General features: G+C 56.6%; 1 protein-coding gene across 1 annotated transcript in view; it reads left to right on the forward strand.

The window, feature by feature from the left end:
- The window catches only part of LOC116860171 (ATP-binding cassette sub-family A member 17-like), a gene marked incomplete at its 3' end in the record, with an annotated part of 57,829 nt that overhangs the window by 672 nt on the left and 44,773 nt on the right, over window positions 1-12,384 (forward strand). Inside the window, 7 exon segments of the mRNA XM_032846064.1 lie at window positions 1,700-1,777; window positions 2,005-2,263; window positions 4,383-4,510; window positions 5,371-5,533; window positions 6,812-7,068; window positions 7,725-7,838; window positions 8,716-8,833. Coding sequence (XP_032701955.1) covers window positions 1,700-1,777; window positions 2,005-2,263; window positions 4,383-4,510; window positions 5,371-5,533; window positions 6,812-7,068; window positions 7,725-7,838; window positions 8,716-8,833 — 1,117 coding nt within the window.

Genomic DNA, 12,384 nt, shown 5'->3' on the forward strand with positions numbered 1-12,384 from the left:
ACGAATTTACTTCTGGAGGCTGGACGTGTGAGACCCAGGTGCTGGCAAGGTCAGATCTTCCGGCCAGTTCAGTCCCTCCACTGGGTTGCAGGTGGCTGCCCCCGGCTCGTGCTCACCTGGTCTTCCCTCTGCGCCCGGCAGCCCTGGCCCACATCTCCTCTCACCGTTAAGGGCACAGTCAGGCCACCCTCACGGCCTCGTTTTGCCTTCGTCGCCTCTGGAAAGGCCCTGCCTCTCAGAACAGTCACAGGCTGAGGTCCTAGAGACGAGGACCTCGACACCGCGGCTGGGCGGGGAGGGGGGCACAGTTCAGCCCATAACCAGGCCTAAAGGCCAGTCCAGCCAAACCCAGGAGGCAGCAGGCCACGAGCAGGGAGTAAATGTCTGCGGTTGGGGCTGTCAGATAAGAAGCCTGCCCCCAAGGTTGACTAATATAATCATGTCTTGTAGTCACTCTTTTTTTATGGAGGTGAAATTCACATCACACAATGAAGCTCTTTAAAGTGTACCTTCTGGGGCTCCTGGTGGCCCCGTCTGTTAGGTGTGGCACTCTTGGTTTCGGCTCTGGTCATGATCCCGGGGTCCTGGGATGGAGCCCTGTGTCAGGCTCCCTGCTCGGTGAGGAGCCTGCTTCCCCCTCTCCCTCTGCCACTCTCCCCGCTCATGCTCTCTCTCTCTCTCTCAAATCAATAAATCTTACAAAAACTCATGGAGCACGCCTCCAGCGACGTTTAGTGCCCACAGCACTGTTTCTTCAGTTCCCGGCGGGCGGCGTCGGAGCGCCTTCTCTCTGAGGAATATGCATACCCCTATTCTTTCACCGACGGAAACATCTTCATGGAAGTGAAAATCGCATCGTGGTGGGAGCTAGAAGTCAAAACGTGTGACCCTGGGAAGAGGAGCATGAAGGGGAAGGAACTCGCGGCTCGGCTGGCCTGCCCTGCCTCACAGGCCCGACCCTACACTTGCTGTGGACCCGGAACGCCTGGAGTTGTGTGTACGCACCTACGGGGAGCTCAGCACCTGCTGGCCCAGCTCTTGGGTCTGCTGACTCGGTGGCAGAACGAACACAAACAAAACAAAAAAACAGATTAAAAAAAACACAAAAAAGCAAAACACCCCAACTCCCTGCCTTCGTGGGGCGTGCATTCTAGAGGGAAATCAGACCAACAGCGTGTTCAGTGGTGTAAATGGGCTACGATGAAGAATGAACACGGAAGACTGGTGGCATTTCCGAAATTTTGCACAGGGAGGAAGAAAGGCTCCGTGGGGGTGACGCCTGAGGGGGGCAAGCGCGGGCCACGAGCTGAAGCCAGTTCTGTCCCCTCTGGGTCACGGCCAGGCCTGCCGCAGGCAGAAGTGGGAAAGGAGAGGAGCCGGGGAGGGCTTCGGACGTCCTCATGCCCCTGCTGGGAAGGGGGGTTTGGGGCCGTGGAGTCACGTGGGCTGGGGGCTGGGGCAGGACCAGCCCTGTGCCCACTGCAGAACCCCGGTGCAGGCTGCAGACAGACAGACAGAGGTCATCCCAGTGTCCTGCACTGCAACCCCAAAGAGCCAGCGAGGTCACCCCTGGGGGTATCAGTGCAGCCGGGGCACAGGGGTGTGGAGAGGTGTGCAGGGGAGGGGCAGCCAGCAGCAAGGTAGGGACAGCACTCGGAAAGCTCCTGGAGGACCGATATCTGCCCGGTTTGCTTCCCAGCCGCTGCTGATCCCTCCTCTCCACCTGAGAATGTGCAGGAATTTAAAACTGCTTCTTTGGAAGAATTTTACCCTGAAGGTGGGTGGGGCCATGGGCGTCTCCTGGGGCGGGACTGAATGTCGAAGTCAGGTTGGGTTCTAATAACGGAGGAAAGAAAAAAATCAGCTTAGAACGGGGCCCCTTTCTGCAAGTGGGGCCGGTTCCCGTTGGAACTCTGCGAACTGTCCTCGGGGAAGCCTCGGCACCGGGCCACTTAACACGTGCATCCTGCTTCGGCTGAACACGCGCTTTCCTTTCTGCGGCAGAAGCGGAAGCCCCTGGTCACCGAGCTCGAGGCCCTTGCGCCGCTGCTGTTCTCCGTGATCGTCATGTACCTTCGCCTCCACAGTGTGCCCAGGAAACGGCCTCCTTTGAACCACCTCGTCACCAACATCAGCTTGCTGCCGGCGTTCTTCTGCTTCCCCACGCAGGCTAAATACCAGCTCGCGTACGTCCCGCCCCAGAGCCACGCGCTGAGGGCTGTCCCGGAGATGGGGCAGGATGCCTTCGACGTTGAGTTTGAAGGTGAGACACAAAGAGGGGGGAGGGGCGGGGGGAGGGCATTTTTCCAGAGTCGGAGGCCTTCTCCGGAGGGTGTTCCCGGACATGATTCCAAATCGGGGTCTCCGAATCCGAGAAAGTCTGCAGAGGTGTGGGAGAGCAGCCCGGGGCGGGACCCGGACCCTGCAGCCGTGCCCCCAACACTTGGGAGGTTCTGAATTAGTGTTCCGACGGGTCTCTCTCCTCCTCCTGACCCCTTCTAGTCCCGTCTCTGCATGGAGCCAGGGAGGTCTCTCAGAGGTCAGCGGGGGCTGGCCGGCAGGTGCTTCAGCCCCTCCGGTGGCTTCCATTGCACAGGCAGTGGAAGAGCCAGGCAGACCCTTCTCCAGGCTCCCCTGCGCCCCCCACGCCTCCCGCGGGCTGTGCCTGCCTATCGTCGTGATGGCGCCCAGCTGAGCAGCTGGGGCTTAGGTCTCTCACCCGTGCCTCCGTTTCTCTCATTGCACGGCCACCCACAGCTCTCTGGGCGGCACCTGCCATCCCCGGCGGGGCTCCGGCTGCACGAGGACAGAGGCACACGTCTGTTCTGCTCCCCACGGGGCCTACCACGCGCCTGGCACCCACTGCCCGCTCGGTGCACACTGGCTGGATGGATGAATGCACTGCGGCCGCCACGGCCTTTCAAAACACAGAGTCCACGAAACGTGGGGCGACTTCCCAAAGTTCTAGTTATGGCACGCGTTTTCGTCAAGGCACTTCAGTGACGCAGAAGGTACAGAGTGAAAAGGCGGGGCTGTCCCCACCCAGCCCGGAGCACTCCTGGCGCACACACTCCTTTCAAAGCCCGTCCGTGGCCACGCGTGCGGGGGCCGCTGTTTGGTGCCTCGCGCTTGCCTAGCGCCCTGAAATCCTGTGCCAGTCCAGCCGTATCTTTCACAAATGTGAGATTGTGAAATGAACTAGAGCGGAGCGATCTTCTCCGGGGAGGAGACACGGTGGTGAAGCCGTGAGGGCTAGGGACAAGCCATGCGGGGTCGGGGTGACCTCAGGGCTCGGGGGCGGCCAGACGGGGGCCTGCCGCAGGGTTGGGGAGCTGGCAGCCGCGGGCGAGGAGGAAGGAAGTGGGGAGAGTGGTCCCACTGAGGTCGGAGCGTCTGCGGGAGCCTCAAAGGCCTTGTCCAGGTCCTGGGTTTCCTTCTCATTCCCACGGCCGCCCAACGTGGGAAGGGTTTTAAGAAGAGAAGTTACCTGATTTGTTCTAGAAGGGCCATCTCTGGCTGTTTTCTGGAAGAGAGACCAGGGCCCGTGGTCTTCACAGACATTCAGGAGGAGGCCGGGGAGGGCGCTGGACACACAGGCAGACGGAGCCATGTGGATGAATTCGAGATCAGTCTATAGCCGGAGGGGCGCCTGGGTGGCTCCGTGGGTTGGCCGTCTGCCTTCGGCTCAGGTTGTGATCCCAGGGTCCTGGGATTGAATCCTGCATCGGGCTCCCTGCTCAGCGGGGAGCCTGCTTCTCCCTCTCTCTGCAGCTCCCCCTGCTTGTTCTCTCTCTCTCTCTCTCTGAAATAAATAAAATATATATATTTTTTAAATATGCAAGTGGGACATGGTGGGTCAGAAGCCCTCCTCCCTGCTTTGGGCCTTTCTCAGTGGGCAGCCCTCCTGCTCCCAAAACATTTCAGGCTTTGTATCCGGGCTGGTTTTCCACCCCATTTCTAGGGACCCCTCAGTGGCCTCCGCCAAGAAGAAAACATTTCTATTCTGTCTTTCCTTAAGATCCCAGCTCAGGCAGTTTATCTTTTCTTGGGGTTGAGGTCTTGAACGTGTGCTTCTGTTTTATTGCTTCCGGCTCCTGTCTTGTCGTGTCACCGTGGGTACTCTGCCCCGGGTGCTGGGCTGACCCTTGCTAAGAGGAATGTGGCGCTGACGGTGGGTTCCGGGGTTTTCCTTCCAGTCCTTGCGTGGCTCGCGGCCACCCGCCATGTGCTCGTAGGTTTGCAGAAGGCTCAAGGGAGTGAGTGAGGCTTTCGGCCCTCCTCCGAGAAGTGGGGGCCCCTGCACCTGCCCAGGGAGGACGGCGATGGGTGGGCTGCGTGGGCTATCCCGCCAGCCCCTCACGGACTGGGTCTTCTCCCTGCAGTTCTAGGCTATTCTTCAGTGCCCGTCTTTGAGAATTACATAATCCAGGATCCCAAAGGCTTCTACGTGTGGGCTGGAATTGTCTTGGATCACAGCTTCAGGGACAGCAAGCAGCCCCTGCCACTGAAGGTAAGGACAGCCTCTCTGGCACGGCCTGATGGCACTGCCCAGCCCCGGGGGTGAGTCCATGAGCGAGTCTCGTCACCTGAGCTGTCCCTCTGTTGTCCCGTGTTACTGTCCTGTCTTACTGCCGGAGGAGGGAAGTAAACGCTCCGGGTTTCACTCCTTGCAACCTAGACCCGGGGGCCCCTCCGGTTCTCAGGTTCCTTCCAAGGGAAGGCTCGTGCAGGGGAGGCTGCCTCCGAGGGGAGGGGACCATGCGTGCCAGCCGCCTGGTTACGGACTGGAGCCCACTCCGCAACCGCTAGCCGTCTAGCTGTGGGAAGGGCAATGGCCTTTCTGGGGCTCAGTTTCCTTGCCAGCATAATGGGATTAATAGTAGTTCCTAACTTGGAGCCTTAAATGAGTTTGTGCCCAGAAGGGAGCTGGGAAGAGGCATTTTCCAGAAGGACTGGTCCTAGTCACCACGGTGACAAGCACGGACTCAAAGTGGTAGGTCTGTCTGTCTGAGGGGAAGGCAGGCGTTCCTGTCTGGGGTGGGAAAGCTTTGGTGTCGGGCCATACCATCGCGTCTAGAGTGTCAGAACCTGCATGGGGCGCTGGAAGGCGGAGACGGACGTATGTATCCACAGCCAGCAACGCGTGTCTAGCACGTAGGCCAGGCTCGCCCCAGGGTCACCCGACTGGACCCCACAGTCCGTAACACCTCCCCCCACTTCCCTGACGAGGAAACAGCAAGAAGGTCACATGCCTTGCCCAACCGTGGCCTCCTCACAGGGGCTCCGGGCTGGCGTCAGGCCTGGGGCTGCTCCGTCCTGGGTCCTCTGGGCATCGGCGTCTGGCGACCGTGGCCCCCCTTCCCCCCACAGATCAAGTACCGCCTGCGCCTGAGCAGCGTGCACAGGAGCCCCTTGGCCTTGAAGGTCGCCGCCTACCATGAGCGCCTGGAGGGCTGGTGCACGGGCCTGCGCTACCCTCTGAACCCGAGCCAAGTGCCCAGGGCCTTCGGACATTGCGACGGGGGCCTCCCTGGTGAGGAAGCCCACGTGCGCACCACCGGCCCTGAACGTTTCATGAGAGGATGAGGGAGAAACAGAGAGTGTCGCTGGGCGAAAAGCTTTCATTCTAGAGGAAGCGGCAGTGAAGCGTCTCCCTGTGTTGCAGCGACGTTGAACTGCTCCCAGAAGGAAGGAAGCGTTTTACAGAAACAAGGAGGGGGCATCCCTTATGCCTCTTTGTGCACTAACATTTGCCTTAGCTTCAGGCAGGCTGGGGACACCCGCTCGTCCTCCCGAAGGACGCACGCTCCCCGTGTCACCGTAGAGCTCTGGGCTCCCTCTTTGTCAGGGGCTCGGGGCGGGGGGGGGGGGGGGGGGGGCTTCCTGCAGGGCACGAGCTGCTCCTCACTATGGGACGAGCCCACACCCTGGGCCTGCCCGGCCAGCGAGGGAGAATGTAAACTGAGGGCTCACAGACCCAAGTGATTCCAGAAAGTTTCCAGCCCTTCTGCGGAGGAAAGTCCAACAGGCAGTCAAGACCACGTGACATTCCTGGGATTTTAGTACCGACCGCGTGTTCCTCCCACATTCATCCTCCCGGATCTGGGGTCCACAGGGGGCGGGGCCCTCGGGAGACCTTGGTCGCCTCCACCTCACTCCTGTGTGCCCCGCCCTGGCTCCGCCCACAGGAGGGCCCGGAACCGCGCTCGGAAGCGGGGCCATTACCTCTTACAAGACCCCCAGGCCCGGCGTCTCTGCCCTTCAGCCTTCATCTTTTCCCAAAAGATGACCTCAGCCCACCGACGACACTGTATCAAAACAGGGGCTGCTGACGGTCACGACTGTTTGCGAGGCTTGGCAGCAAACGCCGATGCCCGTTACCCTCGGAACACAGCGGTGACAGCTCCGAGACAGGTCACAGTCGGGGAGGGGCGCCGTGTCTCCCAAGTGCTTTGAATTGAACCATGCCATGCGGCTGGGATGACTGGAAGTGCAGAGCGGGTCCCCTTTCCCTGGAGCCCGAGCACCGAGCAGAGGGACTGTGGGCCCATCACACGAGAGCGTTGCGGAGGACGTCCCTTGTCTCCTCAGGACACCTCTGCCCCGGTCTCTGATAGAAGGCACCAGTCACAGCCATGGGGGCCGTGGCAACTCTGCTCCTTCTTCCGCGCAGCAGCAGCGGGGGGCCTGTCGCCCTTCTGCCGGCGCGCCTTCATGACCCGTTAGCCGCAGCCGTCTGGCTCATCGGGTGTCCTGCCGCGCGGGTCTTCCTGGGTGTCTCACGCCCGCTGTGCGCTCTGCTCTCGTGCAGGATACAGCAAGGAGGGCTTCCTGGCCCTACAGCACGCGCCGGACAAGGCCAGCATGCGGCACCACGGCCACAGTGCCACCGCGCAGATGTTCCAGGGTCTCACGGTGCTGGTGAAGCGGTTCCCCCACGGGGCCCACATCCAGGACACGTTCCTGCTGGTTCTGCAGAGCGAGCTCCCTCTCCTGCTCACGCTCAGCTTCCTCGGCCTCGAGCTCAACATCGTCAGTTCCGCGGCCCGGCAGAAGGAGAGGCTGAAGGTAACCGGGCCGGCTTGCGACGCGGGCCTCTGCCGGCACCGAGAGGGGCGGGAGCGCGAGTGAGAAATGGCCGGAGCGGGGTGAGGCCAAGGCAGGGCAGAGCTTGCCGAGGCCTCAGAGGGGCCTCCAAGGGGAGCTGGGAGGTGGACGGTCTTCTGTCCGTGGACCCGCTCGTCACTGAGGCGACCCCATCTGTTGTGACGATGTGAGCCCTTGCTTTGGGGCTCGGGCGGGGACCCCGATCAGGAGGGGCTTCCTGAGGGGCTCCCTGAGAAATGCACAGGAGGGGAGTGGCCCCCCGGGAGCAGCTTGCTGTTTTGCTGCTGCAGCTGGGAGCCCTCTGCCGGGAGGCCCCGCCGGGCACACGGCTGCTCCCACGGGTTCCCCTGCCGTCCCTGCTCCCATGACTTCTGTCCTCACCGTTCGCTCTTTGGCGGCCATCGACCTTCTTACTCTCTAATTTTCTTCCCCTTCGACTGATTCTTGTGACTGTGTCTAGACATAGCCTCCCGGGACCTTGCCCGGCCACACCCGCCGTGGCCAGTTTGCTCCGCCTGCTGGCGCACACAGTGTGCTCTAGACCGAGGCTGGCTGGGCAGGGGCCGTGGGCGTCTCGGCCGAACGCGAGAGGCCGCGGGCTCTTCCGCTTTCCGCAGGAGTACACGTGCATGGCGGCGAGCAGCCGGCCGCGCCGGCCCGCCTGGCTCCTCGCGTTCTTCATCTCCGCCCTCATCGCCATCTCTCTCGTGACCGTCCTCTTCTGCATGCAGGTATGCGTCTCCGGGCCCCGGGAGGTGCTCAGCAGTGCAGAGGGGGGCCGGGGGTGTGTGCCGAGACTCGGCACCGGCGAGCAACAGCTAGCGGTACTGCAGCTTGGTGGGGCTCAGGCGCGGAGCGTGCCCCGCCCGGGAGAGCCTGGCCTTCCTTCGCTCCCGGGTCTGCGAGGGCTGGCCACGGGCATGGTTAGTTTCATTAGGAAAGTGGAATTCCGAGAAATGTATTTCAGAAACTTTAAGACATGGCACATTTTGCACTCTACGGAGAGCTGAAAACAGTTCTTGGAAGAGATGAGGACGTCTCTCAGGCCCCTGCTGCCTTGTTAAATTTTCCTTCCACGCTGCTGTTGAAGTTCGGGGTTCCGATTTGCTAACTTCCATTCAAGGACTAAATTATCATCCCCCACGTGGATGTATGAAAATCTACCTTCTAAATTACCAAAGTTGGGGCCCTTCGGGTAAGGGAAGGCAGGAAAACCCAGACCACACAGCACAACACGTAAAACAAAGAAAATGGCCAGAACGTGTCAAAAAGGGGAGAGAGCCGTAAGCTGCCAAAAGGAATACGGTAGTCCTCTGTCATAGTGACAGTGACCGATGTGATACACTCCCACACGACAGCAAGAGATTCACCTGCATTCAGACCGGCGCCTTCTTTAAAGAAAGGTGCACGGACAAGGCATCATCTGTAAATGATCGTGGACACCGGACCAAAGTCTGCCTCAAAAAAAATTGGCTCGTGTTGTTTAATTAGGATCATCTCGTGCGTTTTCTGTGTGTGTGTTTAATTCCCGCCTTGTTAACGGGTATTTCGTGCCTTCTCCGCATTCCCTCCATGTAAAAACGGCGGGCGCCTGTGGCTGCCTCGCAGGTGAACGGTGTGACGGTGTTCAGAAACAGCGACCCTACTTTGATATTCGTTTTTCTACTGTGCTTTGCCACGGCCACCATTTCCTTTGCGTTCACGATCAGCACATTCTTTCAAAAAGGTGAGTCCCGACGCCGCTGGCTGTCAGGGAGGGTGTTGTTGACTTCTGTTTCTGGTGGCGCCGCTCTTTGGGTCACCCACGGCATGAATTATCGTGCCTCCAAAGCCAGGTTGTCACCTCCGAAGTTACTGTAGCAATGGGCTTATTCCATGCCCTGTCAAAGGCTTAGGGAACCAGCTCGTGTAGGTATGTTTTTCTGTTGTTTGGCTTCTCGATGTCGTTTCAGAGGGATGCAAATGGTTAAGTCCCATGTTGGATGGAGATGATGGGTAAGGCGACAGTGCCGATGGTTTCCAGGTCTTGGTTGTGACTTGGGCACAAAGGTAGGGTAGTTCCAGGACACCATAGTAAGAACGGAATTCCTGGGACTTCAGTCCTGTCAGGAGGGGTGTTACCTCTAAAATTATTGGGAGAATCAAGGGCGCCTGGGTGACTCAGTGGGTTAAAGCCTCTGCCTTCGGCTCAGGTCGTGATCCCGGGGTCCTGGGATCGAGCTCCGCATCGGGCTCTCTGCTCAGTGGGGAGCCTGCTTCCCTCCCTCTCTCTCTCTCTCTCTCTGCCTGCCAAATAAATAAATAAAATCTTTAAAATAAAATAAAATAAAATAAAATAAAATAATTGGGAGAATCAGTGAACTACTAGGGACACAAATAACAGGAAAAGGGGTCGAAGTCAGAGTGTGGTAGAATTCCAATAGAGAGGCAGAGGTAAAAACATTCATGGAGGATTGGTCCAGCAGCTGGTGACAGAAAGAGGGCTTACGAGAACTTGGGCAAAAATAAAAATATGTTATAAATGAAGCCAGGCAGTTTACTTTTGACATCTGTGAATATTTTACATCAAACATCACATTGTAATATTCTAATATGTGGGTCCTGGCAAATACCAACTCCGCCAAGACGGGAGTGTGTTCCTTGGGAGGTTGACTGCGCCTGGACGCCGTCTCCTGATTCGAACTCTATCCTGAGTCCTCCCCATCCTGCAGTAGCTCCAGGGTGAGCATGTCCGGAGTGGGGGGTCGAGCAAGAGAATTATGGGGGGACCTTGGAGCACGAGTATCAAAGGGTGCTTCAAAGTTAAGGCTAACATGGTGCTGAAAACGAAAACCCAAAATATTGAACTTGTGGTTAAGCACAAGAAGGAAGCAGAGGGCTAGAAAGAAAAGGCAAAACCAAAGAGGTCAGATGCAAAGCAAAGCAAGACCAGACTAGAGAGCAAATAGCAGGAAGAGTCCCAAGTGGGAGCAGGAATGTAGCACAGCTGCAGAGTTCGCGATGGACTGACTTTTTGATGAAGGGGCCGGGACATTTCAGCAGGGCAGGTTTAGTTTTTTCAACAAAGAGCGCCGGACCAGCTGTGTGTGTACATACACAAGGATGACGTTGGAACTCCGCCTCACACGGTACATAAGAATTAACTCAAAGTTGCTTATAAACCCAAAGGGAAGAGCTAAAACTACAAAACCTTTAAAAGAAAATTCAGCCATGAATCTTTGTGATCTTGGGTTAGACGGTGTTTTCTCAGACATGACACCAACAGCGTTAAGTCATAAGGAAGAGGCTCAATAAATTGGACTAAATCAATATTAAAAACTTTTGTGCTTCAAAGGGTACCATCAAGAAAGTGGAAAGGTAACCCACAGAATAAATGAAAGAAAACTTACAACTGAAAAATAAGAACACAGATATTCGAGACTCATTCTGTAGGACACCATTATCTGGATACCCAAACCGGGAAAGACAGCAGACCAATAAAACTACACACCAGTATTCCTTATAAAGAAAGATGTAAAAGTCCTCAACAAAATACTGGCAAACTAAACTAACAGCATAGTTAAATGATTACACACCATGCCAAGGGGGATTTATACCAAGGATACAAGGATAATCACCACTGTATTTTAAGTATACTCGAATTAAAATAAAAAGCTTAATAGAAAAAGAATAATTCAACATATGAAAAACAATATATGTAACACACTACTTTGGATGCAGGAAAAAATAAACACAATTTTATTCACTTTTATTTGTCTCAAATGGTACTGAAAAAGCATGGGACAAAATCCAGTGCTTTTCATGATAAAAACACTTAACAGGCTAGAATATAAAGGAATTATCTCGACCGATAGTGAGCATTCACAAAAACCCTATCGCTAACCTCAGATTCAATGCCGAACAACTGGGAGCGTTCCCCATAAGATCGGGAAAAAGATAAGATGACCACTCTCCCCTCTGCTGCTCAACAATGTGCAGGAAGTTCTAGGCAGAGCAATTAAGAATGAAACAGAAAAGGCAGCTGGAGAGGAAGAAGCAAAACTCTCTCCATGCAAACATGACACGATCTTATATAGAGAAAACCCTTAAGAATCCACAATAGCAACTTTTAGAGCCATTAAATAAGTTCAGCAAGTTTGCAGGCTACAGATGAACATGTAGAAAACCGTTGTGTTTCTAGACACTAGCAGTGAACGCTCCAAAAAGGAAATCGAGAAAACAATTAAAATTAAAATCAAATTAAAATTGAAACTTAAAACACCTCCCCAAATATCAGTGATTTATAACGGGGCCCCAGGAAATGCCTCCCTGGCGATCTCTGAAGGACGCTAGCGCTGCCACCCAGGACCCCACCCACCGCCAGGCGGCTGGTGGGAAGGTGTCTCCCCACTCCCGCCTGCTGCCTCCAGACCACGCCTCTGCCCTCCCTGCTGAGGGCACTTAGCCCCTTTACCAGGAGGGTGTCAACCGACTAGACCACACTCCTTCTTACCCAGGACTCCGCTGCTGCCTGTCCCCTTCCGCACTCGCTGGAGTGCTTCATTCTCTAAACCTCAGCCTTGCCAGTAACGCCTTGCTCCAAACACCTCATTCTTGGCCCCCCCATCTCCCTGTTTAGCTTCTTCCCTCTTGCACCCGCCCCTCCCAGTAATTCTTTGACCCCCATCGAGACACCTGATCGTCGCCCCTAACGCTGCTCCACTAGCCGTCACCCCACCGTGTGCCTGGCCGGCTTCCCTAGCCGCTCCGATCCCGGGGCCCATCACAACTTTGACTCCTTAAACTTACACCTGTCGACTGTCTGCTGAGCTGGCGTTGCAGGTCCTCAGCCCAGCTCCCACCAGGCTCCCCGCCCCCCTGCACCTACACCTGAGCAGGGGAACTTGGCTGGAGAAAAACTCTGGGCGGACTGGTTTCCGGGTCTCAGTGAGGTCCTCTGGCCTTGCAACCCACCCACGTCCCCTGGTCAGTTTGCCTCACACCACTCTGAGACAGCACTTTGGAACCTCTTCTCGACCCTGCAATGGACCGCAGCCTTTCTCCCCTCCGCACCGAGGCTGACAGCTGTGCTGGCCTCATGGGGCTCTCTGTGTGGTCCCTGACCTTGAGCAAGTCCACACAGATGGTGCATCCACTTCCCCCTCTGGGAAACGGGAAAGCCACAGTATTTGTGACTCTGTTATGAGGATTAAATGGGATATTGCAGGGAAAGTGCTGAGAACAGTACTTGGTACAGAGCAAAAGCTTAATAAATATTAGCAGTTCTTAAGGCCTGTT

The sequence above is a fragment of the Lontra canadensis genome, unplaced genomic scaffold (assembly GCF_010015895.1).
Source record: "Lontra canadensis isolate GAN:19392208 unplaced genomic scaffold, GSC_riverotter_1.0 scaffold171, whole genome shotgun sequence".
Taxonomy (NCBI): Eukaryota; Metazoa; Chordata; class Mammalia; order Carnivora; family Mustelidae; genus Lontra; species Lontra canadensis.